At 40.9% G+C, this 27830-nt stretch overlaps 3 protein-coding genes across 13 annotated transcripts in view; 1 reads left to right on the top strand and 2 right to left on the bottom strand.

The window, feature by feature from the left end:
• KLHL6 (kelch like family member 6) overlaps positions 1–27830 on the bottom strand; it is a 118258-nt gene that overhangs the window by 61128 nt on the left and 29300 nt on the right. The window contains exon 10 of one of the 2 annotated variants that reach the window (XR_014526817.1): positions 16091–16109. The exons of the other annotated variant lie outside the window; for it this stretch is intronic. The gene's annotated coding sequence lies outside the window, so the exon portion shown is untranslated. Of the gene's footprint in view, positions 1–16090; positions 16110–27830 lie in introns of those variants that run through there. 2 annotated transcript variants of the gene reach the window in all.
• The window catches only part of GPR148 (G protein-coupled receptor 148), a 97036-nt gene that overhangs the window by 45744 nt on the left and 23462 nt on the right, over positions 1–27830 (top strand). The window contains exons 3-4 of one of the 9 annotated variants that reach the window (XR_014526824.1): positions 9522–9692; positions 11563–11774. The exons of 3 other annotated variants lie outside the window; for them this stretch is intronic. Coding sequence is in view for 1 of the 6 variants with exons in the window: in XM_083505764.1 (XP_083361890.1) it covers positions 9522–9692; positions 12530–12595 (237 nt within the window). In the remaining 5 variants the exon portion in view is untranslated. Of the gene's footprint in view, positions 1–9521; positions 10424–11562; positions 11775–12529; positions 13437–13678; positions 13940–26225; positions 26610–27830 lie in introns of those variants that run through there. 5 more of the 9 variants (XM_083505764.1, XR_014526821.1, XR_014526822.1 and 2 more) reach the window with 5 other exon arrangements.
• Positions 531–27686, bottom strand: AMER3 (APC membrane recruitment protein 3). Of its 2 annotated transcripts, XM_083505753.1 has the most exons (4): positions 26903–27685; positions 26616–26720; positions 20576–23591; positions 531–5832 (listed from the first exon to the last, which is right to left on the bottom strand). In XM_083505753.1, the coding sequence occupies exon 3, from the start codon at positions 23568–23570 to the stop codon at positions 20577–20579; it is 2994 nt and encodes a 997-aa protein (XP_083361879.1). In that variant the 5' UTR covers positions 23571–23591; positions 26616–26720; positions 26903–27685; the 3' UTR covers positions 531–5832; position 20576. The 2 variants fall into 2 exon arrangements, with proteins under 2 accessions (XP_083361879.1, XP_083361880.1); XM_083505754.1 differs by lacking the exon at positions 26616–26720 and having other exon boundaries at positions 26903–27686.

The following is a 27830-nucleotide window of genomic DNA, read 5'->3' as shown; positions in this document are numbered from 1 at the left end:
CCCGATTTTGCAGGGACAGTCCTGGAATTGCAAAAGCCATCCTGACTTCTGATTTGATCCCAGAATGTCCCTATTTCCCCCGCCATTGACAAGCTTGAGGAGGAGGAGGAGGAACCAGTGATAGTCCCAAGCGATGGTGATGGCAGTGGTTGCGCCTCTCCATGGCCACCGCTGCTGGCCTCCTCCCTTGGGCAGCTTGTAGCAGCTGCTGGAGGGTGGGTGAGGAGGAGGAGAGGCTGCCACTGATGAGGTCCAGCCCCACGTGACATGCCAGCCCTGAGGGGCAGGCAAAGGGCAGGCCGTCCTGAATGGGAAGAAAGAGGGAGCGTTCAGAGCTTTAAAGGTCAGCATGTGTGTGTTGTTTAAATCCCTTTTGTGGCATTCTTAAGGGAACAGGAAGCCTCCCAGCACCTCCTCTGGACTTGGCAAACCTGTCTTAGAGACCTTGGTGTGTAGATGTGTAGCATCCTATTCCATTTCTGGGAAAACAGTCTTACGAGAATCTGAGAAAATGATCACAGACACGCCAAGCAAATAAAACATTCATTTACTTCTTAAGAAACAGCATGATAGAAAACCACATTCAGAACATAGTTCAAAACTTTAAAACATCCATTTGTCCATGGAGGGCCTCAGATCATTGCTACAAGCAAGCCATTTAATTTATTTTATATCTCCCTTTATACCTATATACACTAAGAAATGTATACGGAGAGGTTCGCAGCCAGTTTGGAGCCTCCAGAATATTTCTTGAAAGCTACATGGGTCTACCTATATTTGAGTTACCTAAATGCAAGGCAAGTAAAGTAAGATTGTAAGTAAACTGGACAGCACTTATGGCAAGCTTTTTTAAAAATAATAGTAATTAGTGATATTATAGTTCAAAGCAGTCATAAAAAGTTATGGGACTGAAAAGTCTTGTTTACATTGGAAGAAGATAAAGGAGATAATATGCAATAATGTATATCATGCATATAAAAACGTGCTGGCACATGCAGAAAAGCAAGAGAGAGGGAAATAACACCACAATGCCATTCAATCCCTCTGTATCCAGCTTCATATATTACACTGCTGTCCCTAATGGTTCTCCCACTGTTGGCCTAGACTTAAAAAAAGCAAAACGTTCACCTCTCCTGCCAATTCTCCCATTTTAAGCAAAACTGATTTTAAGGTTCCTCTAGCTTTGGAGTCTCCCCCATTAAGGTTTCTTTGCTGCAGTCAGTTTCACCTCTCTTGCAGTTTTGTAAAGCAAGGAACTGGAATTTGAAGTATGCTTTCCCAAGAGCTGAGTGCAAAACTGTCCATCTCCTCTTTGAACTTTGAAAGTCTTCAACTCATGTATAAGTAGATGTAGGCTCCATTGCCCACTTACCTGGGAATAAACCTCCCAATGAACTTAAGAGGACTGAATCTGAGCAGATGTGTATAGGATTGTGCTGCAGTTCAGTTAATCTGAGCTACTAGGGAGGATACTAGAATCTAAGGCAGCCTTCATCAACCTGTTGCCCTCTAGATGTTTGGACTACAAACCCCTTCAGCCCCAGCCAGTGTGGAGTTGTGTTCCAAAATAAAATACCTGGAGGTCACCAGGATTAGGAAGGCTGATCTAAGGTCTTGCAAACAAAACTTGCAAGATCTTCGATATGAACTATCTATTGATTAGATATATCAAAGTTTCTTAATTTAGCATCTTACTTGGCACCTTGCTGGAGATGCTAGATCAAAATATATACAGCAGAATAATGCTTAAATCTACTGTTCAGCCTTTAAACATGAAAGCAAGATACATATTGATGTTTTTACCTTTGAGATTCATTTAAGAATATAATTTGGTGAATGAAAGTTATAATACACATTCCTTGCTTTTTGTGGCTTTATCATGGGGAAGAGCAGGGCCACATGGTTGTGACTTCAGAATCTGGTAAAGATAATTTAAGCATTTTATTTTTGTCAGGTTTGTATTCATGCACGGAATCATAGTATACAAGCCACACCTTCCAATGCACCATAAAGACTATACATCCATATTCCTTCCCCTTATGTACATGCAGTATTATGTATTCTTATCCCTCATATAGAAGGGACAAGGCTTTATACTTCCATCCCACCTATGACTGTGCACCATCTACTTTTCTTTCAGACATCTGCTATCGCTATTGACTTTAGCAAAGTACTGAGCCCACTGCTACCCAAAATATCCCAGTGCAGTGGGTTGACAATTGGCCTTTATTGGATTGGATTTGTTAGTGTGCTATATATATCTATATCAGCTCTGCCAGCGATATATCCACTCATCTATATCTGTATATATGTGACGGTGTGCCCTGCTTTGAATGATTTCATGTGAAGGAATCTGTCTTCTGCCCAAGTGTTATGAGATTTACATCTACATCTTCTTATCACCAAGGTAGAAGTACAAGATAATATTAGCTCCACAACATGTTGTTTATATTAAATCCCCCATAAATGGATGAGGGGAGCGCTTGCTATTTTAGCCATTTAAATACACTTAACATGATTAATCTACAGAGTGCAGACCTGAGAGTTGTTAATCCTTCCTAGTTCCCATGGCCTCAATGGATTTTGGGGAGACACACGACTATGCACTTCACAAAAAGAACACCTGTGCTATCATATACTCACTAGAATTTGAGGGGGACATCTCAGTAATTATGATTTTTGTCTGGCTTCACAATGGCTTTGATCCCTAAACCATTTGTAGCTTGGAATGTATATGATTTCATTCTATTGTGGGGATTTTTTCATTTGTCTACAGACACAAATGTGCAGTGTAGCATATACCACAGAATCCAGCAACCTGGAAATGCCTACTTTGGTCTGTCCGCCCCCCCACCCCACCCCCCAAGATCCTAGTCCTTGCGTTTGTGAAGAAAAGCTTTAAAATACATGAGAAATACCTGCTGAGATATCAGAAGTCAGACTTTGGCTGCTTAGATTTCACACCCTGTGGATACTATTTCTTGACTCCCGCCAATCTCAAACTTCTATACCATTTTCTACTTCCGTTTCTCCTGTTTTCTCTTCCCCTCTCATTTGATCGTTAACAATATTCCAGATTCTGGAAAGAAAATAATTATCTAAACTTATAGCCCAATGCTACAAGTGAGTGTGTGTGTGGTATCTAAGACATCATGGAGGCCTTTCACTGCATTACCATTTTCCCATCTCCATTCTTCATTTTCAACCTTCCTTGAAATTCACATAGTTCCTAGCCTTCCCCAACACATAGATTAAATGTTTGAGGGCAAGGGGGAAGCTGGGAAGAAGACATTGTCCAGAGCAGACTTTTCCTGTCTGGTACCCAAATACATATTTATTTATTACATTTGTACCCTACTCTTTTATCCAAGGAGCCCAAGGTTCTCTCTTTCCCCATTTTATCCTCACAACAACCCTGTGAGGTAGGTTAGGTTGATAAATGGTTGCCCAGTGAGCTCTTCATGGCTGGGTCAGGATTTGAATCCTGATCTCCCAGCACTCTAACCACTACACTCTCTTTTGTATGTGCTAACTGGGGCTGATGGGAGTGGTCCTAAACTAGATTGGGAAGGCTGCTGTGGACCATTCCTTCTTTACAACTTCCCCCTGCCTATAATCCTTCACTCTGTCCATCTGCCTCCTCCATTCCTTCTTTATTTGATCCCTTCTGCCCTTCTCTTGTTGCTCCTTCAGACTCCTTCTTCCCACAGCCTTCTGTCTGCCCTTTCCCTTTGTGACATCAGGTCAGGTGTACAGACGTTGGAACCAATGTGAGTTGACTGGAAAAATGCATACCAGCAATTGTGCATATTCTCATGAAGGCATGGAGAATATGCATAAATTGGCATGGTCAGCAGGGGGGTTTGCACACTGCCCAATCAAAATATGGATAATCACTAACGGATGTTGAGGAATGTGAATTCATCACAGCTGTTTCATTTGTTGCCATACACATTTTATACGGTAACATTTTCTCCTCAGTGCATAATCACCAAGATGATAATATGTACAATGATAATATGTACAATAATATTGTCCTCTTGTGCACATTCCTCAGCTACATTCCCTGGAGACTATGTATGTTTACTAGGCAATGTGCAAATTCCCTAGTTTGTTTTTTTCTATTTTGTGCACATCCTTCATGTTGCCATATGAACATGCAGAGTCACCAAATTCCTTCCTTTAACTCAGGTCACTGCATTCATTTGTACTTTGTATCCTCAGTAGCATATTGTCACAGAAAAGGTAAATAAGTGTCCTTGTATGTAATTTTACACAAGACGATGGGATGAAATAATAAGCAGCAACACATTGGCAGTTATTGGAGAATGAGCTGTCAGCACTAGAAAAAGATGTATCATGAATGATATCCAAAATAAAGCAACAAAATAAGAAGCAGAAGAGAAGAGATCTCAACATAGAATTCAAGTAATTTTAATATGCAATGCAAGCAACAAAAATAAATTATGATATAGAAGGCACAGCTATGATACAAGAAGAGATATGTCATATGGATATATGAGACTGAGGAATTGTGTGTTGTATTCAGCTAAGTCATACTCAGAGTAGACCCATTGGAATAAATGCACTGAAGTCAATCAAGAACATTGATTTCAGTGGGTCTATTATCTGAATATATCTTAGATGCAACAATATTATTTTTATTATTATTAACAGAGCATCTAAAGTAAGTGCTATCATTCTCTTCTGTATACTGGAGTATCAGAATCGAAAAAAACAGCCACTTTGCCTAGGTAGTCTACTGCAAACATTTCCACTGAAGATGTGACTGGTCTGGGAAAGATGCTCCTGTCTTGCAAGAAACAACAAAAGAAAAAAGAAGAAGATGGTCCCAGCTAAATGGGACCTTCTTTATATACAATGGAGAGAAAGGATTTGAGCCATGGAGAGAATATTTGCCTGGGTTACATCTTGTTAAACTCATTTTGGTTGACTTCGGTTTGAGTGCATAATGACTGGCTAATTCAGCATGGTAGCAAAGGGCCAGCACCCTGGGAACTCATTTCTGCTAATGCAAAACATGTTGCAATATTAAATGAACATTCAGATTCGTAAGGTGAGTGTGTACTTTCTTTTCTATCTAGAGAAATTTTGGCACATATACTGGAACAGGGTCATCATTCTAAACCATTGCTTCAAAAGCAGCATTTGGGTCACATTCTGTCTTGAGCGAGATCATGAGCACACTCAGTAACTTTTTTTGTTGCTGTTGTTTTGCATTTGATTCACCTAGTGATGTTAGAGGGAAATGCCTCATCCAGGACTGGAGCAAGATGATCATTAAAAGCATCAGTCATTTATGCAGGGAAATGGATTGGGAAGCAGAAAGCTCAGAAGCTGATGATCACATTACTGAGACTTGCTTCTCAGTGGGATTTCCAGTCCAGGAAACAAGTGTGCAGCACCCATCTGCATGCAGAGAAATCCACTGTAAGCACAGAAGAAAATGTGCACAGCCTTAGCTGGACTGGGGCACTGCCTTTCAACATTACCCAAACCAGGAGAATCTTTCTTTTGGCATATATATTCTAAAATAAAACAAGTATTTTAATCCAACTCAAAAAGGCTGAATCTGTGGGCAAGTGTGTCGTTATACATTGCACACATCCATTCAAGGGACCAAGTGGCAAGGTGTCAAGAGTTTATAATATTAAGTTCATTAAAATCCACATTCTTCTGGTAAGAGATTAGGAGGTGCATCCGCAGGAGTGTCTTCATGGGGTTTCTGTCTCCAATGACACCAGTCTCTTACCTCATTCTGATACATGTGAGAAATTGGCATTTGCAGAGCGTGGATCTTTAGCATCACTCCTGAAACATAAGAAACACGTGGCACCATGTTACAGTAATTCTATAACAATCCTTTGCCAAACTATTCTACAAAACGAAGAGTAAATTGGATTGTTCCAGTGCAGAACCCCAAACTTAACAAAAAAAACTATGTTATTTTGATGTTATCCTCTTTGGCGGGGTGATCCCTTTCCATCATAGGGACACAGGTGGTGCTGTGGTGTAAACCACTGAGCCTTGGGCTTGCCGATCAGAAGGTTGGCGGTTCGAATCCCCATGGCGGGGTGAGCTCCCATTGTTCGGTCCCAGCTCCTGCCAACCTAGCAGTTAGAAAGCGCACAGTGCAAATAGATCAGTAGGTACCACTCTGGCGGGAAGGTAAACAGCATTGCCGTACGCTGCTCTGATTTCGCCAGAAGCGGCTTAGTCATGCTGGCCACATGACCCGGAAAAACTGACTGCGGACAAATGCCAGCTCCCTCAGCCTGTAAAGCGAGATGAACGCCGCAACCCCAGAGTCGTCCGCAACTGGACTTAACTGTCAGGGGTCCTTTACCTTTACCTTTTATTCCCATCACACACACACACACACACACACACACACACATATATATATATATATATATATATATATATATATATATATATATATCTTCATCACCCAATCATTAATAAAAACTACCAGCGCAAGGCCTACCAAATCCTTTTGGCCAGTATTCTATGGAACATGCAGCCTCAGCTATCTGAAACCCACTATGTAATGTAAATTGAGGGGAAGAACTTTCTGCCACTCTCACCATATGGCCTGTTTTATCATGGAGCTGCAACACACTATATCCCCCACTCTACAATCCCTGCTTCCTTTGTAGATTTGGAAAATGGAGCAAGAACTGGGCACCAAGTAATGAATTATATCTCCAGAACTTTCACCAGGACATTTCTTCTCATCAAAATCAAAGGAAAGAGATGATTCTGATGACAAGGCCTCCAAACTGATTTTTAGAATTGTTATTACTATATTTATTAACCAACCTTCACCAGCAGGTCCTGGGGCAGGATACAACAATTTAAAAATTCAGAATGAAAAGCGATTAAAATGCATTACGTGGGTTGAAAGCATATCTGCAGATTTTCACATCTGAAGCCATGAGATGACTTCAGCAATGCACCCAACTTGAAATTCAGCAACCACCAAGCAATGGTTTGAATTGTGGCATAATTATAAAAGTGCAGTAATCTAAATTGGTCTGAAGCAATTACATGATCTAAGACACATTTTCTACCCATTCCTTTGCAGCACATTTTGTCTTGTGTGAGGCTGCCCATAACCTGCCAAACTGTGTGGATACCATGCGCATACTCAGTTCATTTCATTGAGGGATTGGGCCTTTTATATTCCTACTAACCTCTCATAAATTGGTAACACTATTTCTTATAGCAGAGTGACATTGTCACCCCCTCCCAAAAAAAATCTATGAATGCCAGCTTTGTGTAAACAGAGAAAGTGTTATATTAACAAGATGTACATTATTAAATACTTTGTTGCAGATGTATATTTTATCATAGCACTGCCAGAAAACTAACTCCTGCAGCTATCATATAAATTGCTGCAAAATGTAGGTATATTGCTGGTTCTCACAATACTTTACCAAAGGTATGTGCTGTGCCTGGCAACAGAAAGGATTGTGTGAATGGGGCCTTTATTGTGGCTGAAATTCCTTGCTCCTCATAAATCATTCTGTGACTTTGCAATCTTGTTGTGACTTTTGTCTGTTCCTTAGACTAATTTATTCCTTAGGCTTCCTCATTCATGCATTTCCCCCCTTTCACATTTAAAGAAAAGCTGCTTATGCAGTAAAGTTTATTTCTGAACAACTTTCCCTTATTTGCATCACAGGATAACTTATTGTGCCTCCTTTGTGCAATATATATATAGAGAGAGAGAGAGAGAGAGAGAGAGAGAGAGTGTTATTTATGTGTCATTTTTTGCTATAATTTATTTAATTTAGGGATCACCAACAGTCCCAAACCCCCTTATCCTTTATTCATCCATGTGACTGTACTTTCTTATTTTATTTGCCTTTTACAATATCTATTGTAAACATTTTTGAAAATTTAGATTTTGATAAATAAGCAGTGATTTAATAAATATATTCCTATTTTATATAACAGTACTTTGCACTTAATGTTCATTTAAAATAAATAAATAAATTATGTAACAATAACAATTTAGTGTTCATCCACACAATCTATATTACAGTCACTCATACCCACATATGCATGCATACATATATACATAGGACAGGCGCAGGTGGCACCGTGGTCTAAAGCACTGAACCTCTTGGGCTTGCGGATTGGAAGGTTGGCAGTTCGAATCCCCGTGACGGGGTGAGCTCCCATTGCTCTGTCCCGCTTCTGCCAACCTAGCAGTTCGAAAGCACACCAGTGCAAGTAGATAAAGTAGATAAATTAAACGGCGTTTCCATGCACTCTGGCTTCCATCATGGTGTTCCATCGTGCCAGAAATGGTTTCCACATGACTCGGAAAGCTAGCTGTGGACAAACGCCAGCTCCCTCAGCCTAAAAAGTGCAATGAGTGCCACACCCCATAACTGGACTTAACCATCCAGGGGTCCTTTACCTTTACCATACATACATATATCCATACAGGTATATAAAAATCCATCAATATGGATTCATGATTATGGATTTATATTAAATTAAATTTAAATTATTCTCCTTCAGTACAGCATGCAGTCATACCTCGGGTATGACTTATACACTTATTTATATACACTCCAGGATAAGTATTTTCGGGTTGCACTCCACGGCGACCTGGAAGTAACGGAGCGCGTTACTTCTGGGTTTCGCCGCTTGCGCATGCGCAGACGCTCAAAATGATGACACGCTCATGCGTGGAAGCGGCAAAACGCAACCCGCGCAGTCGCGTCTTACGTTCTGTTCAGGATGCGAACGGGGCTCCAGAACAGAGCCCGTTTGCATCCCAAGGTACCACTGTATGTAATGTATGGCGGGATACAGGTTATCCTTATGTCTCTTCTACCCAGTTCTCTTTTAATATAGATTACTATTGGAACCCACTTAGCTATTTCCTCTCTAATAATTTTATGAGGGTGCATCATTGCAATTAATCTTGTTTGTATTTTTTCCCCAGACTTTCTTAGTTAAGGGAGTCTATTTTATCCCTTCATTGCCACTACATTTTTGTGTAGTTTGTGTGTGTGTGTGTGTGTGTGTAACTGGATTTCCTTTCTGCATTACCATTTGTGCACTCATGAGGGATGCTTATCATGGTGAAACACCTTTCTACACAGTTTTGGGCCATTTTTGTCTTCACAGGAAGGCCAGTCCAAATATTTGTGCTCCTTTCTATTTTCTCCTACACCAGTGTTGTTTTGGTTAGAAAACAAGAGTCATACAAGAAATTGAAGTTCAAAAAAAATTAAAAACGTTAGTGACACTCTGCCCTCTGCTGGCTGAAATGTTGTTTTTTTTCCTTCCACCTGCTTCTTCTGATCATGGTTACTTTCCAATCTACAACCACAAAATGTGGCAGTATATCTTGGGAGACGTAGTGAGCCCTTGCCAAGCTGAAGCCAAACAGAGTGAATCTGTCAAATTATTTATTGTATAAGACTCTAACTTCATCAAGGTTTTGCTTATTCTGTTACTCACTTTGTGGTTTATAGGTACTCTGCAGTGGAGGACATATAGCCTGGAGAATTTACAAATATCTATCAAAAAGGCCTCTTGGAGATTATGCATATTGTCTAAAGAAGTTGCAGTTGAGATATGCAAAGACCCCAGGACCTGTTGGAGATTATGCATATTCACCGGAGAATGTACAAAACGTTCTTGAGGTATGCACATTTCCCAAGGCCTGCTGGAGAATATGTATATTGACTGGGAATGGTGCACAATTTCCTCTTTCATGGATAGATTATGAACACATATTCCTTGAGGTGCGGCGAATGTGCACAATGCCCAGCTATTATGCACATCAGCCACTAAGCACACATTACCTCTAATAATGGTTGTGTTCTATTTTAATAATTCTTTCATAGGAGCATGCTATAAAACCATGGAAGAGGCTTTCTCACATCATTTGGTCCTGGTCAGTCCAAATACTAAAGATTTAGTGGTAACTGATTTCAGCTATGAGTTACATTGTATGTCTATCCAGTTTGTCTTTGGGGACAAACTGGATGGAAAAGAAATCTAAACTAACTAAGTACATGACTGGAGGAGAGCAGGTGCCTGATGTTATCTTCGTCTCCTGTCTTCCTCTCTCCCTCCTGGACACCCTTGTGTGAAATGAATGGAGGGGAAGAAGAGTTCAGAACCTGCTCTCCCATTGCAGGACCAAATGCCCTGTGGGAAGGATCTTGGCGGGTAGATTTTGAAATGGACTTATAGCCATTTTTATTGTTATATTTTGACTTTACTCAAAAGCCTCCTTAAAGGCGGGATATAAATGACTGGAATAAATACAATAAATAAATGGTTCACTTGGTGTTAGACTATGGCACCTCTTTCCATCTGCCAAGATGTATGCAGTGGGGCATCTAAACATTAACTATGTATGAGGAGATAGCCAAGAGTGAAGTGGCAAAACTAGTGCTATAGCTGTGGAGGGATTGAATTATTGATATAAAAGCTTGGCTTGCTTGCTTTTTCCAAAAAAAAAAAAGCTTCCCTCTTTGCTTTTGAATAATGCATTAAATTCTGTGCCAGTAATGATCATTTTCTTAATATGATGTGAGAAAGAATGAGGGCAAACACCACCAAAGCTTTCTCTACAGAAAGACATTGGATTGGCGGCTCAATCTTGCGAGTTGCTGCACCAGCAAAGATGCAGATAAAATGAGGACCCAACAACTGCTGTATCAGCCTATAAGAAAGGCAGTGCTTTTGCAGTAGTTACAGTGCTAGCACTAAGGTTCAAATCCCCACAGAGCCACAACGAAGTTTGCTAGGTGACCTGGGGCCAGTCACTGCTCTAAGCCACACCTACCCCACAGAGTTGTTGTGAAGATAAAACAGGAAGAGGAAAATTATATGTGAAACCTTCAGCTCCTTGGAAGAAAGGTGGGGTATAAATGTCATTAATAAATGTGACCCATTGGGATGCAAGCCACAAGAATGTTTCCTTTCCTAGGTGGGTCTTGAACCCTCATTCCAAGGGGGCTTTTGTGCTCTCTCTAGACATCCTACCCAACAAGCTGTGTTATGTGGATTCTCCTTCCTTACCTTCGTGCAGTGTGCTCCAGACTGGTGGCTGCTAGCAGCATAAGGAAATCAAAACAGCTGCATGCCTGGGACTGACAGGTGGAAAAGTGGTCATGGACTGAGCCAAGTGGGGCTGATGGCACAGGCAGTGCTGTGGCATGATATTTTTTTTGGGGGGGGGGGTTGGTGCAGGGGTGTGTGCTGAAGGCATGCCCCCAACATTATTACTTTATGTTTGTTCCTTCCAAACACAGTTTTTCATTGGTTGACTTTGGTGGCATAGTCACTGCCACATTTACACTGATTTTGTCTTTTATGGCTGTGTGTTTTCCCCCTCCCTGAATAGGTACTGATGTCCATTACACCAGCATAGTGATGCCATCCCTGCTGCAGTTGGTGTATACAGGATTGCTCTGCTAATGTACTGATGTCATTATTTCAACTCAGCTAAGCCTCAGGTTACTTCTTAACTTTTACATCTCCATCCTTTCTCTCTTGCAGCCTCGTTTTTGTTCTGGAACCCATCATGTCCCAACATTTTCCCTCATCCTTCTTTGCAATTATTTAAATACTGGTCAACCCTGTGCCTTCTCTTCTGATCCTTTGGCCTCTGATCTCTTGCTCTCCTTCTGCCCGCCACCTGGGGTGTTGTTGTTTAGATTATATGACTGTGGGCACGGTCCTTTAAAAAATAAAAATAATTACTCTACATATACTTTACCTTCTGTGTATTTTGGAAAGTTGCTTGTCTCATTGTCTGTTCTCTGCACTTTTGGACACCTCTTAAGATATTGTAACCAAATTTTTCATGAAGGGTCCCGAGATCAAGAATCTGGTTTTTGTGTCTGTGTTTCCCACAGCCCTTCCCACCCCAAACCCCATCTCGCCTTGCTTTGTATCCAGTCCAGCATTCAGTCTGAACCCTGCCTTGCCTTGTGTCTAGCCGGACTGCCTCCAGGTCACCTAAGGAGCTTCATGAGTGAGGATTTCAATCTGGCTCTCCAAATTCCCAGCCCAACACTCTAACCACCACAGATTTCTGACTGAAACTACATAATCAGACAATATAACACTGAATCTGATTTGGCCATGCTGGCTGTCAGTATACTTCTAGACCTAGTGCATTGTGGAACAGCTTCCACCTTGGGAACCTTGCCAGACCTTTAAATCGTAACCAGAAGCCCTCTTCTGAGCACCTCCTCCTGTAGAAGTTCAGAGGGTTGTGCCAAGGCAAAGGGCCTTTTCCGCACTGGCTCCCCATCTAAGGAATGTTCTCCCTAAAGAGGTCTGTCTGGGAGCAACTTGGACATCATTTTACTGCTGGGTTTAAACTTTTCTTTACTCCCAGGCATTTGAGTGTTGGTGTTTTATTGTTGCTTCTTGGGGATCTGCTTTGTTTTAAAGTTTATTTTTTGGCAATTATACCATCAATTCTCACAGTGGTTTAATTATCCATTCTTCTTCTCAGGGAACCTTACAAAATGTAGTTCTGTGTAGGGAACAGGGGTCTCCTAATAACACTCAGCACCTTTAACAAACTACAGTTCCCAGAATTCTCTGGAGGAAGGTATGACTCTTTAATGGTATGATGTTGCTTTAATTGTATAGTGCATATGGGGTGTTGGTCATGTTTATTAACTTCAGGGAGTCTGCTCTGTGGAGGACTAGCACTGAATACCACCCATACATACATACTGAGCTTAGATGGTCTACTGGTCTGACTCAGAATAAGGCAGCTTCCTAAGTTCTACAGAGTACCAAAAATAAATAAACAGCAACGAGAGAAGGGAGAGATCACGGCGTACAGTAGATTTGCTTGCCAAAGAGCAGCTGCTAAGAAAGCCACAAAAGGGGAAAGCAGACCAGGGATTCAGTACCAAATTACTACAAAAAGGAATGTTGGGGAGAGAAGCAAATGCCCTCCCAAATTAAAGGAGGGGTGTCAGGAGCACAAAAGGAGCATTAACGGAAGAGTCTCAGAAAACACAGAGGGCAAAATGAAGAAAACAGACAAGGAGGCATAGAGAAGGGGGAAAATAAATGGAGCCAATTCAAGCAGCAAAGTCAAATAACAGGAAACCAAGAGAAAAGGGGAGATCCCCAAACAGAACACCTGCCTGGCCTGTAGCAGATCCAGTTTGAGCATTAACACCACTAGCATTTTATCATGAATGTAGCATTTAGTTGGGCTTTTAAATTTGGGCGTGGGAGAAAGATTCTGAATGGCATCCATTTATTTACTGCTGCAATACATTGCAATAATATTTGGGACTTCTGGATTGATGTCCAGGGGGAAATTTCTGAAAGGTGGCACTTTGTCGTGGATCTTAGGCAAGTCAATCAAAAAATTGCAGGTTTTTTGGCATTTTTGGGAAGAAGAAAGAAAGAAAGAAAGAAAGAAAGAAAGAAAGAAAGAAAGAAGCTCAACAGCTTTGGGGATTGTCTAAAAAAAGCATCAAACACTAAAAACTTCCTGATACAGGGCTGCCTTCAGATGTCTTCTAAAAGTTGTGTAGTTCTTAATCTCCTTGACATCTGAAGGGAGGGTGTTCCACAGGGAGGGAGCCACTACCAAGAAGGCCCTCTGCCTGGTTCCCTGAAACTTCACTTCTCGCAGTGAGGGAACTACCAGAAGACCTTCAGAGGAGGACCTCAGTGTCCGGGCTGGACGATGGGGATGGAGATGCTCCTTCAGGTATTCTGATATTATCTATCATTTCTCTGGTGGCCTTCTTCTCAAATTAAGAATGCCCCATCCACCCAAAAGAGTGGGCACGATCCAGCCAAAGTAATGCACTTCTACATCCCATTTAGTCCAATGGGATAGACTTTAATGTGCACTTACCTGCCCCACCAAAATCTATTTTGGCTTATCATCATTCTTATTATGCCTGCAGTTGGCACAGAAAAAGAAAAAAAAAGCAGTAATAGCACTGTAATCTGCATGCTGTTTGAGAAGGCTTGTCTTGTCCTAACTGAATTCACAGGGTGGTCTGTCTATTTGGGATCATTTTCTTCAACTTTAGAAAGCTTAATCCAGTTGCCGTGCAATTAGTACTGCAGTTCTGTGGGCTTCTTTTCCGCTAAAAGTTTTGGAAGACCATTAGGATTGATTCACATGACCTAGTTACAAAAAAGCTGATGGGCAGAAGGGCTTTGGCTGCTCTAGTAGCACCAAGCAGGTTCCATTGAAACCTCTGCTAAAATAGGTTGAAAATGCTATCTTTTCACAGAGGTTTCAATGGAATCTGCCTGGTGCTGTTGGAGCAACAAAGCCCTTGTACTGCAGTTCCCAAATGCCCAGTAACCGGCTGGCTGCCAGGTTATGGGGAAGCACTGCACACTGGCCCCATCCTACCTGCAAATCACCTGGTGTCATTATGGCATCATATGATTGACAGGTGGGTTCTTCTGTCCACCTCTCAAAGTTGGCCTGTGGGGGTCTGTCAGGCTAAAAAGGTTCCCCACCCCGACCTAGTATGTAAGGAAGTCATTATCTGTGTTGCCATTTTGCCCATCATAATCAGAATTGCAGAGCAGGAAGGGACTCTGGATTAATGAGATAACAGAACACATGCAATGTTGACATGGAGTGAAACAGACACACTGTGCCATCCCTGCACTCCTTAGGCTTCCTCACTTCACACATAGTTCACTGTGTCTGTAAAACTAGTGTCTGCAGACAGCAAATGAGTATGTCATACCAGTGCTTTTGCCAGGGAGCTCTGTTTGGTCATGGCAGCCTACCATGCATACAGATGGAGGAGAAATCAAGCATTTGCCATGTAACGTATGACGAGACTCTGAAAAGGTTCAGAAGGAAAAAAAGAATGCACACCAGCTGATTTGCCTTCTGCACTCTGGAATCTACATTAATAGTCTTCACAAGATAATTCAACTGACGTAAAACCAGCTACCCAGATTCCTTCCCTGCCTCCTTTTTGTCCCCACTTCATTTCTTAATCATACTGCATCCTATTCGATATGGTTTCTAAATGTCAACCCAGTTATGGAAATATTTGTCACGGGGAAATATTTAATTGACAGGCTTTGAAGAGGCAAACTGCCTGTACATTTTATCTTAGGGTATTCTCTATTTTGCCTATTTTAATATAACAGGACTAGTATTGTGATCTCTGCATCCTCATCGCTTGGACAGTACAACTGCACACAGTTTACAATTTACTATTTCTTTCTTTTTTAAAAAAAAATCCATTCATGAAGCTATAAAAAGAAAGAAAATAAAAAGAGTATATAAAGCAGATCCTGACTTCAGATTTGGAATAATCATTCACACCCTTGATCTACAGCAGGCTAGCTAGGAATATGCTTTAGTGCTCTCCAGCATTGCCAGAGCATCGCAAGCCAACCCTGTAAGCCTGTATCCATGGAAACGTCCTACTGAAATAAGAGGCATGATAGCAAATCAATCGTTTTATTTTGAGAAAGGACTATAACAATGTCTCCGAATGTCTTATACAGCCCATGTCCAAAAAGCCTACATGTATTTAATTAAAACAGGGGGCAGGGGAGATTGCTCTTTAAGACCAGTTGAGGCTAAATATTATTTGCTGTGACAATCAGCGAACAAGTCAGATGCTGACAGTACAGTGAAACAAAGCCAAAGCTGGAAGGAGCAATGCTTAATGAAGTATAAAATTGTTTAATTTAGCATCTATTTTTTCCTTTCTGGGCACATGCTAGATGACGCTCAAAGCATGCCTGCGGAGTCTGGGGCGCATCACCAATCGGATACTGGTTGTCTAGTTAGGAAGCAGTATCTGGTCTTTCTGGTAGCAAATTAGTATCCAGTACAGTGGTACCTCGGGTTAAGAACTTAATTCGTTCTGGAGGTCCGTTCTTAACCTGAAACTTAACCTGAGGTACCACTTTAGCAAATGGGGCCTCCTGCTTCCGCCACGCCCCTGGAGCACGATTTCTGTTCTCATCCTGAAGCAAAGTTCTTAACCCAAGGTACTATTTCTGGGTTAGCGGAGTCTGTAACCTGAAGCGTCTGTAATCTGAAGCATCTGTAACCTGAGGTACCACTGTATCATGACTCTTGCCCATGCAATGATGGAGTCTCCATCAGATGCCATTTCAGAGCCATGTTGCCAGTTTTTGACTGATCCCTGCTTCTGTGTCTTCAGCAGCAGCTTGATGTCCAGGAATGTAAAGCCGCTGTGGTCCCTGCATTGCAGGGGGTTGGACTAGATGACCTTTAGGCGCCTTCCAATGCTACAATTCTAGGATTCTGTTATTCTTATTTCTGCTGACCGAGCTGCTTTTAAAATTGCAAGAGCATGGCAGGCCAGTTCCCCCCCCCCCCCCGATTACTTGATAACCCTACTCGGAACATGCTGCTTAACTGCAAGTCTTAAGATTTGGGGGTGCTTTTAAAAGCTGAAATATGCATAATTTCTCTTAGTAGTAACACACAGGGAAGAAAAGTGGATCTGTGAAGAGATGCTTTTTTTTTTTAATGCCAGTTATCTAGCCACCAAATATGAATACCCCTTATTAGGACAAAGGTTTATGCATATACAGTGGTGCCCCGCAAGACGAATGCCTCGCAAGACGGAAAACTCGCAAGACGAAAGGGTTTTTTGTTTTTTGAGCTGCTTCGCAAGACGAATTTCCCTATGGGCTTGCTTCGCAAGACGAAAATGTATTGCAAGTTTGTTTCCTTTTTCTTAACACCGTTAATACAGTTGCGACTTGACTTCAAGGAGCAACTCATATAACGCAGTGTACATAGTAGCCTTTTTTGAGGTTTTTAAAGACTTTGGTGATTTTTGAAGCTTTTCCAAAACTTCTTTTGCAGCCATTTGGTAAGTTAAGCTTTTAAAACTTTTTTTGGGGGGGTTGGATTTTGGGTTGGGGTGTTTGGAATTCAAGGACTTGGTGTTGGGAAGGGGATTGCAAGAATCTGGAAGCTTGTGTGTGTTTTTTTCTGCATTTTTATGATTTTCTGTGACCATTGGGCCACTCTGCTGTTTTTTTAAAAAAAATCTGGATTTGAATTTCTGTGTGCTGGGTGGCTGGGGGAACAGTTGGGGAGGGGTTTGCAAGAATCTGGAAGCTTGTGTTTTTTTTCTGCATTTTTATGATTTTCTGTGACCATTGGGCCACTCTGCTGTTTTTTTAAAAAAAATCTGGTTTTGAATTTTGAAATGCTCTTTACAGTATGTGTGACTTTAAAGAGCACTTAATAAACTCTTGTTGTACCAAATTTGGCTTTGTTTAGACTTTTTTTGACCATAGGAACGCATTAATTGATTTTCAATGCATTCCTATGGGAAACCGTGCTTCGCAAGACGAAAAATTCGCTAGACGAAAAAATTCGCGGAACGAATTAATTTCGTCTTGCAAGGCACCACTGTAATCTCATGAAGAAGCCTGAGTACTTTTGCTGTGAATAAAGTTGATTTTAGATTATGGATTCTGTAAATGCCTTTTCTGAGAGCTTCATTAAAAATCAGTGATATCATCTTTGCCTTGAGGTATTTCCGGTGCTGTTGGCTCATGTAAGTTCCAAGATATGGTCTACCTTCCTCCCACTTCCAATATGAAAGAAATCTCAAGCTTTTCTAAAAAGAGAACAGAAGTACCAGACACTCCTCACAACAATCTTATAGATCTGCTCTTGAGAAATATTGTCAGCTACAGCCCATCAGTCAGTGGTACACAGGTAACTGCTGCCACCATCTAAATAGGACCTTCTTCTCCCACCGCTAGAAACATAAATAATAATTTATGATTGCATAGATCTAATGAGATCATAAGGACAATGATCTCATCTGTTGTTTCCAAAAGGTTTCATGAAATGATGCATTTCAGCCAAATGACCATGCAATCATACACATTAATAGCTCCTCCTAACTGCTGAGCCAACTCAAATAAGCCATCTCACATGCTACTTTTCCCTAGCAAAAATTATCTTTTCTAACATATAAATGGCATCACACATAGGTTCTGGGGCAGTTACACAGAACTAGGAATCACCGCATATACAAATTCCTTGATCTGTGTACTTGGAGTATCAAAAATACACTGATATTAATATTTAAAAACAACAACAACAACAATCTTATAGTTTAATCTTCATAGTGAAAAATGTAACATAGGAAGCAATCGCAAAGGCATGTTAAAATGTGGGTTGATTCTATGTGTGGTGGGCCAATAATAGAATCATTAATTTGGAAGGGACCCAAGGGTCATCTAGTCCAACCCCCTGCAATGCAGGAATCTCAGCTAAAGTATCCACATCAGATGGCCATTCAACCTCTGCTTAAAAACCTCCAAGGAAGTGGAGTTACGTTACAGCAAAGCAGCCTGTATGTCCAGGTTCTGAGTTTCTCTCTCAGATGTGTTTACAGAGAAGTAATAAAATAAGAACATCAAGACTTTTGTATGTAGTCAAGCAATAAATCAGGTGCATGCCAAAATCCAGCCCACACACCAAGACCTCCAATTTTGATACATATCTAAAATTATGCAAATGAACCTTAGCAGTACACCATTAAATTAATATCTAAAGTAACCTGTCCATTCTTTTTCCAGAGAGCAAAAGCCATGCCTTCCTTGGGAAGTTAACTATAGCATACAAACTGTAATGACATGTCTCTGGTCTGGCAGGTGTCTACACTGACAACTCGTGGCATGCTACAGCTGCTAGTGAAACAACGTATTTGAAAATGCCCCAAGTCAGTTTGCGGTACAGTCTCATAAAGCACTAGTATAGGATACATTACCGCTTCTGACAGCTGTGTCTGCTTTGCTTCTGCTTTCTGCAACTACCAGAAAGTAACTCATGCCTAGAAAAGATTTGTTTCCTGCTAGGTCCACATAATTCAGCACTTGGTTTGCCTCAGCTTTAGTCCCTCTGGGTTTTCTCATGAAGGCTGTCCCCAACGTTATATCTGATCCTTTAATCCACCACCATACCTGCTTACCACATTACTGCTGTCTTGAGGGGCTATAGCAACAAAACCAGGACAAAAATAAAAGAGAACAGCCTGCTCCAGCCACTATTTTTATTGCATCTTCAGGACGATTGGTGCTCATTATGCTATTGGGGCGGTCACACACAATCCCACTGTTTGCATCTGCAAAACCTTTGGGGTGGTCACACTGCTTCATTTCCAATCAGTGCATTTCCTGTGACCTTCTGCTGAAATCCTGTAATTTTATATAGCAGAGATGTTCTGGTTTATTTTTGTCCCACTTTCATTGGGCTATATAGCAATAATGTGGTAGCATTTGGGAAGCATCACAGAACAAACCAGAACGGGGGGGGGGGGTATCACCATTAAAGCACTACTGTTGGGTCAAGGGCATGTTGCAGAATACACCTGCAATAAAACACTAGTCTGGAGGGTATAAGGAGTAACGAGCTTTCAGGAGGAAGTTACAGGATATGCCCTGGTTGGGAATGAAGCAGTGTGACTACCTTACGCAGGCGTAAATAGTATTGAAATTGGGATTACATATGACTGCCCCAATAGCATCATGAGCATACATTATCATGGATATGCAAATAAAGGGATATCTTGACAGACCTAATTCACCTCTGTTGGGTACACTTCCATTTTTAATACTGTATCTGACTTCTGAGGACAAGCGCCCATGGCCCTTTCAGTCATGGATTCTACCAAACCATGCAGATGTCCTAGCTGCAGAACTATATTAGTAGTAGTAGTAGTACCACTCGATACCCAGAGGTCTCAAGGTGGCTCACAGAAAAAAACCAGAACAGAAAACCACAAAATGTATACCGTAATCAAGATAAAAACAACAACCCCATAACCCCCCCATTTTTTTTAAAGGGCATAGGATACATCCTATATACATCCTAAATAGTTATCCGTAACATCTTTCTGCTTTTGCTCCTATTCCAAATCCAGCACCTGTTTTCATGTTTTGAATGCAGATATCCCATTTGTTTACTGTGTCAATGTGTAAAATAAAAATAAATTTATGTAGTTCCATAAGAAGCAATATAAAAAATGAACAATTTATTTATGCCATAAGGTTTCTTGAACCTAACATCATATAGGACAGCAGGTGTGGGAAAGGTGGGTGTGGTTTTCTCAAAGTCACCTGGGGGGCCAGTCCCACCCGCTGGTTGTCTGCAGCAAACACAAGTCTGTCCCAGCCAGGTGACTAAGTAAGAAAAGGTTACAAAAGAGTGGTGTCTTTTTATGCAGCCAACAAATACCTTATGTCTGAGCATGCAGACTAGCAAAAATGTTTGTAGGATACCAGTTTTTCTGGGTTTACTTCACAAACTATATTTCCACATCTCTCAGTAATCAGAGGTAAATTAATCTAATCCTTACTAGAAAGTTGCTAAAACTGGGGGTAGGATTTGGGGGAACATGTTGGAGGGTAAAAATATATGGACATTGTAAATAATAACCCTTCAGAGCCTTTGTCTATGGCAAAATGAGTGGGCAGGAAGTGCCTTCCTAATGGGTCTCAATGCACTTAGGGTCTTCCTTCAAGGACTCACCTTATGACAGCAAGTCATCACGGGTCTTCTCCATAACTGCTCTCTCTTTGGTAGCATCCTCTAAAAGTGGAAGAGTGGACACCTTTGGCAGTACTTTACACTGGAACGTTGAATAACCACGTAACGGTGTGCTGCTCGGTGGAACTTCTTGGTCTTGTGAATGTTTCTCCAGCAAACCGCTCCTCCTGCAGAAAGGCTGTGAAAAGCCACTAGTTGTGTCTGAGCAGATGGAACCAAAGAGTGGCAAAAATGTTGGCCTGCAAATGTGTGCCATGGTGGCAGAATTTTGAGCACTGAGTTCAAATCTGAAATCTTTGATATAGGACAGGGCTTGATTATTCAACTGAGCATATTCAAAGGGTACTTTGTTTTTTGCAACTGGACCCATGCAGTTTAGAATACTTGTGTTTTTCTGGTCTTCAAAACAAATGAGACCTTCCTTTTGATCCACAATAGACGTAACACTAGCACCAATATTTGACTCAATGTTACAGTGGCTTGAAGGGTGGCTGGAAGAACCTTTTGGGCTTGGGGTTATACAGTTACATTCATTTTGTATTTGGTTTGTGAATTGAACTATAGCGTCTGTATCACTGCTCACTTCATTTCCAACGCAATCATCTTCCAAGTGATTACTTGCAGAGTCATGATTGATCTTTAGGGAAGCAACCTGAGTGACACAGTGTTCCAAAAGCCTCTTTACATTCGTGTCACTCTCCTTGGATGTCTGGCTGATCTGGCTTTGGGGTTGACTGAGATTCAGGGGCTCAGTTGGCTTGTCACATTCAGCAGACCAGGTTTGATCCTTCATCTCATTTTCCTCTCCAGTCTCTAGAGAATCTGGAGAGGTTGCAGCAGTCATATAAGAAGAACATGATTCTGCATCATGGTTATCCATTACCAGTGGGTTATCATCAGTTGGGCAAATTGTCTCCAGATTCAAAACTTCTATTGAAAGAGTTTCATTGCTAGGATCTGTGCATTCTTCTATGAGAGATATCTTCTCCATTAAAGAAGAGCTCATTAGGAGATCATCCCAACTCTCTGATCTCTGTGTGTCGCACGATATGCTGTTGTCTGTTGTGAGCCCAGATATTGCACTCCAATTTCTTTCCCTGTCTTGAGAACTTTCTTGAGTTGAGCTCCACGAAGGAACATCACTTTGGCTTTGTTCAGTTCTGTCCGCTGAATATACCTCAGTTCCATTTTTGCAGTCAGCTGGAGATGTCTCTGCGTTGTTTTTATTTTCCTCAAAAGCTGATGTACACATGTTTGGGCATGTGCTGAGACTGGTGGGCACTGGCTCACCATCTCTCTCCATCTGTGGGGGAGGGTTCTTGGGAAAGTCTTGGGGGGAAATCAAGCCTGGGTTTTTTCTCAACCAGTTGATGATCCCCATGGTCAGGGAGAGCTCCGTATCACAGAGCTTAAGCAAGCATTCCTTCCCTTTCCACGTGCTGTGAAGGAATCCTTGGCTGATTATGTCAATGGCTGGTTGAGAAGCCATATTTTCTTCCGACCCTACGTGAAAGCTGTAAATTGATAAAGGGATTTCAATGGCCTTTTCTGAAGTGCTTTCAGACATACATAGGTCATCATCTAGAACTGGGCTGATCTGAGCCTCATTGGGATCATAAAATAGTTCATAAAGGGCATCGCCACTATAACTGTCTCTTGGAAACCTACCTGGTACCCCAGGGGACTGATCCTCCCTTATTTCATCATCTTGCCCAGGAGAAAATGAATCATAGTATCCTTCATCACTGGTTGACATAGATTCCTGGTTGTCACTCTTTGGGGTCCCTGTATCTATGGAACTCTCTTTGGAAGAGTCAGGGGAAGAAAGCAGATCAGTCACTGAGGCACTGGTCTCATTTCTAGACTTTCCCAGTTCACTACTGGGTATTTTCAGAAGCCTCCTATCAAACAGGGTCTTCTGATGCAGCTGCACTGATTTGTTAATGTTGTCCCAAAGTTTTGCAAAGTCTCCTGCTTCGTTCTGGGCTGGGGATGCAAGCTGTTCCACTCCACCTTGAAAGGTTCCCATAGCAGGACTATCTTTCTGTTGCGATTGCCTGAGCGAGATTTCTTTGCTAACCTCCAGTTCCATATTAGCTGAACTCTCGTCTGCGAAGATCTCTCCGCACCCAGTGAGAGAATCAAAGCTCTTCAGGGAAGCAACATCTTCGCACAGAGCACTGGAGTACTCATAGGAGGACTCTGAGAGCAGCTCGCCATCAGAAAATTCTTGTGCCAAACAGTCAGCAGAAAACGTTTCTCCGGCTTTGAAGAAATACTTGCCGAACCTGCCTGCCAACTCTGACTTGCAGCCTGGAAATGGCAGCCTTTTTTGTTTCTCTGACAGCAAGGAAAGACTCTCTGGCTTGTTTTTTTTCATGTGAAATATATCCCGGAGACCTTTTTTGGATCGCTTCAGGGAAATCCTCTTCCTTGGGATACTTTTTGCAACCGCTGGCACAAAGGGCACCTGTGGCACAAAGTTTCGGTAATCAATCATCTGCTGCGGGCTGTTCAAAAAGTGGCTCGAGTTGCCCACTGATTCTTTCTTGCTGCTAGAATTCTGTGTGTTCCCAATTCCAGAAAAGCTGGCACTGTTGATCATCCGCCCTTTGCTTCTCCCAGGAGCTGCAACGCCTTCCTCCGAGATCTTGTTATTGTAGCTGCAGTGTTCAGTTTTGTCCACACCTCCCAGAACACAGTCGTGGGTTTTACTTTTCCGTACAGGTTTGTAGAAGGATTCTGGGAGCAACAGGATGCTCTCACTAGATCCAGTCTTGATTGAGCTGTTGGAAATGCTGTCGCTTCTATCTGCAGAAAAACTTGCTTTTTGGATTTCAACTACAGGGTGGCTCCTTTCTCTTATGTCTGTTCCTACATTGCCCTTTTCCCCAGGACTCAAGCTCACTAAAGGTAATTTCTCATGGGTCAGCTGCATGCTGGATTTTATAAAGGTTTTTCCTCTTTTGAACTCCATGTTGTCTCATCACATCTGGATCTACAATCAAAACAAAGAGTAAACTTAAGGAGTACCTCCAGGATTCACTTGGTGGCAAGCAACCACACACAAAAAATGCTTCTGGGAGACTTTGTCTAAAATCAGGATTTTAAAAGATGACGATAATAATAATAATAATAATAATAATAATAATAATAATAATAATAATAATTTTATTATATATACCCACCCAAGTCAAGAAGCAAAGGCTTAAAATGTCCTAAGCAAAACTAACACATCTAGATTTATTCAAGTTCTTGCTTCCATGTTCCCTCTAAAATGACAATAAGCGGTGAGACACTTAGTAGTGTCTGTTCAAATAATGTTTCCTGATCCAATCAGGATGTTCAAAGTGGGTTGTGGCAAGGTCAGGAAGTAACTACTCTTGCCTTCTTAGGAATGTTCTGTGCACTTTGAATATCCTGGTTCTAGATTTAGTACTGTGCTGCAGAACTGGTTTAGTCCTTTGTGCAAGACATTTCCACCTGCTGTGTTGTGCTTGAAAAATGGTTGTTTGGTCAATAGCAACTTGGATGTATTTTGTTTTTCAAAATTTAGATTAACTTGATGACCTGGCCCTTAATCTCCCTGTTCCATCATGACTCTTTCAAGATTAGACTGTTACTATAATCTGAAAATAGCAGATTGCTCCACTGAAGTCAATAAAGCATCATAGTTTTTAGAAAATTTGTTTACACTAATTTTTTTATACTAAATTTATAATTTCCCCACTACAAATAACAATCATAGCTTGCTTTCCATTGCTCGCACATTCTGCTGTCATCTTTCATCAAGCCACAGCTTTATTTCTAACTGTTATATAAATAATTGCAGCCACAGTATATGGATATTCACCATTTGCAAACTGAGCCATATGACCATTTTTGACATAGTGAAGTTACTCCAGATTTTCACTGATCTTTCGAATATTCCAGCATCTGGTGAGATTGTATGCCATATATCATATGACAGAAAACATTGGGATCTTTCTAAGTTATGCTCAAAGTAGACCCATTGAAATCAATGGACATGTTAGTCCTAACTCAATGGATTGACTCTGAGTATGACCCCATTGTGGGGAAACTAGCTAGGCTGTGTAAGTTTCTATCCTGGAGTTTGTCAGACCACTATTCATCATACCAAAATAATGAGGAAATTTGTAACCATGCCAAAAATAATTGTGTGAATCAATCCAAGTCTCCTTAAAGTAAAGGGTAATATATTGGCTAAAATACAGCACTTTGACTTGACTGGAGTGCAGATCAACCTACTTTATTGTCAGGATACAGAGAAGCACAATATGTTGTCATTTTTATTTTATTTTTAAAAGATTTAACTTATCAAAGAATCAAACAAATGCTTTATGCTTTACAGTGTATCCTAGATTCATTGAATTAAAGCTGCAGTCTGTAAGCCCCATTTAACTTAATTTGGACTTACTTTTAAGTAGACAGGTATAGTGTTTCATTAAAAATGGCCCATTTGAGAGCTGCCATTGGATTTTTATATGTATTGGTATTCAGGAGCTGGACTTATATCTAGAATCTCAGATTAGTTTTCTGCTTTTTGATGCTTGGTTATAAGGATTAGGGGGGAAAACAGCTTTAATCATCATTGAAAAAAGGACTGTAGTTTTCATTCCTTTTTTCTAAAGCTTCTTTTCAAATTGTGCATTTGTCACTGTCACAATTTAATTAAAAGATTTAATCATCATCTCTCACATAGTGTGCTTTAATGGCAATTTATTAAAGACATTATTCACTGAGATTGTTGCCTATTCTATTTGTTGTTATGGTTTTTAAAAAAAAACAGCTAAAATGAAAATGGCTTGAGAGTATTTACATATTTTTATTCTCTACTTTAATTCTCACATTCTAAATGCAATGCATATGGATATCACAATTTTTGTATTTTACAGTTTAAAAACTATTTATTGATATTAAGGCTTACAGCCAATTTGACAAATTACTCTTCTATTCATTTAGCGTGTGATGCAGATATACATTTAAATAACTATTGATCATCTCACTGCTCAAACTGATTGCTCTAATAATAGCCTCTCCATTTCACTTTGAAAGAAAAATTGAAAAAAGGTGACACAATGGATTTTTGTCAGACAAGAATGTTATTTGTGTGTTATTATCATCATTCTAAATAGAATAATGCAACATTGGCTCCCATCCTTAAAGCATCCTACATGCTTGGAGCACTGTTTTCTTTTTGTTTCAACAGCCCTCTTTATCATCTGCCTCTCTAGGGTAAAATAGCTTTCTAATTTGAATATCATTTTAGGTCAGCCTCTGATTTCCTCATGAATTGGCCAAAACATGTAAATCTCCATTGGGGTTTTTTTCATGCTTAATATGCTCAGGAAATAAAAAATTGCAAATCCTCTGAACATTTAAACTGTTTATATTTTTACAGTATTAAACCTATCTGTGTAGACCTTCATTTTTAAAGTAAAGTATAAATGAGAAACCTGTATCTTAAATTAAGCAAAGCCAACTGTTCATTTAAATGAAGGATGCTATGTAGCTAGAAAAGGCCTTAGTTATCACACATCTTCAGTTTTGTGAGAATGAATTACCCAGCAGTATTGGGGGTATTACTATTTCCCCCTTCTTTATTGTGCAGGGTACATACAGTAATATTTCCAGACAATCAGCACAATGGATAGCTCCCTGTGTCAATCCTCTGATCGAAGAAGAATTGCGATAATTGCTCTTTCACAGCTAATGCAGAAATGGATGGCTGGGGAAGAATAACAGCGCACAGGAATGCGGGCAAGAAATTAATTTGCTTCGCAAGATTTCCTTCATGCCAACAGTGTGCTACAATAGTTTATGCAGGTCTTCCTCGCCCCTCCTTGAAGCTGAGAGATCTCCCCCCCCCCCCTTCTTCTTCACACCTTATGGAATAACTGCATGGCAGCCAGCACAGTAAGCTAACCAATCACTAGCCTACCTCCAGAGGGGGGAGAGAGGAGAGAGCTCAACAACAACAACAAAAATCTTTGCAGTATACCTGAGAGGAAATCAGCATTTCATTTCTGGCTGTATTTGGCAGCCCGCTGTATTAGCCCGCAAAGCTTCCACCCTGCCAGATCTCATCACCTTTGCTGTTCAGTGCCTACACAAAGAATGAACAGGCACATTAAGGTCCGGCATCAGAAAGAAGAGCAACGAAGAAGCAACTAGCCCAAAATAATCACATACACACACACTGCCACTGGGACAAAGAAAAACAAACACACCACACCCTTGCACCAAAAAACCTAGTGAAAAGACAAGGCAACAAAAGATTCTACTCACCATGTTTTACCATACCAAAAGCAGAAATCTTTGCAATTATATTCTTGTTGCTGAGGCAGCTAAGTGTTTTATGCAAAAGCTCCTGTAATGCATGTGAGACTCTAAGGGGCTGGTTGCTTCTCTTTCCTTCTTTGCTCCTCCTCCTCCTCTCTCTCTCCCTCCCTCCCTCTCCTCCTCTTCCCCAGCTTTGAAATATTCCCAGGTATTTGACATCACACCCTGCATGGACTTCAGGTTTTCACATGTAGCCAATTTTAGAACAGAGAGGATTCTTTCAGCCATCTGTAAACACCAACTGTTAGCACCCACACCAAAGCATTTGTGCTTCTTGTTATTCTCTGCAAATAAAAGGTTTTGAAATGCCCATATTCCCCCGGTGTTTATAATGCTGGTTTTCAAAGATGATTAGTGCGTGGATTGATATCTAACAGTTTGTAAGCAGATGTCATTATCCATTGTGTAGTAAGGTCACTGTACTGTGTCCCTTTTTGAAGATGTTTAAATGGAGCATAGTGGGGAAGAAGATAGCTCTCTGTGTCTTCTGCTTATTTGGAAGGCATTTTGCATCAGAAGGGAGATGGGAGGTGAGAAAGGCGGCAGCAAAAGGCTTCCTACATTAAAAAAAGACTCAGGGCACTTCTAATCTGTTGCTTTTTTGTGGGTGGGGCTCAGTCACATACTGGCAAATTCACATTGTACAACTGAAGTGGATTTGGTTCTCTTTTGGAAGGCACTTCCGAAAACAACCTGACTTTCTGCAGTAAGGAAAGTGGTGTGAAAATAATAACTGCTTGATATCACTCAGGCTGCACTATACACATATAACCTCCCATCAAATAAATCAGAATTAATGCTTGAAGAACAGTGGACATCTTATAACCTCCCATAAACTTTGTGCAGATAAATCAACGTGAATGTTCAATGAACA

This window comes from Podarcis liolepis (genome assembly GCF_965112155.1).
Source record: "Podarcis liolepis genome assembly, chromosome: 5".
NCBI lineage: Eukaryota > Metazoa > Chordata > Lepidosauria > Squamata > Lacertidae > Podarcis > Podarcis liolepis.
Note: the sequence above shows the minus strand (reverse complement) of the source record. Positions and strands in the feature narration are given on the sequence as shown.

Bases quoted from the DNA above. Each gene is read 5' to 3' on its own strand.
- AMER3 (XM_083505754.1), bottom strand. From the start codon at position 23,570: ATGGAGTTCAAAAGAGGAAAAACCTTTATAAAATCCAGCATGCAGCTG.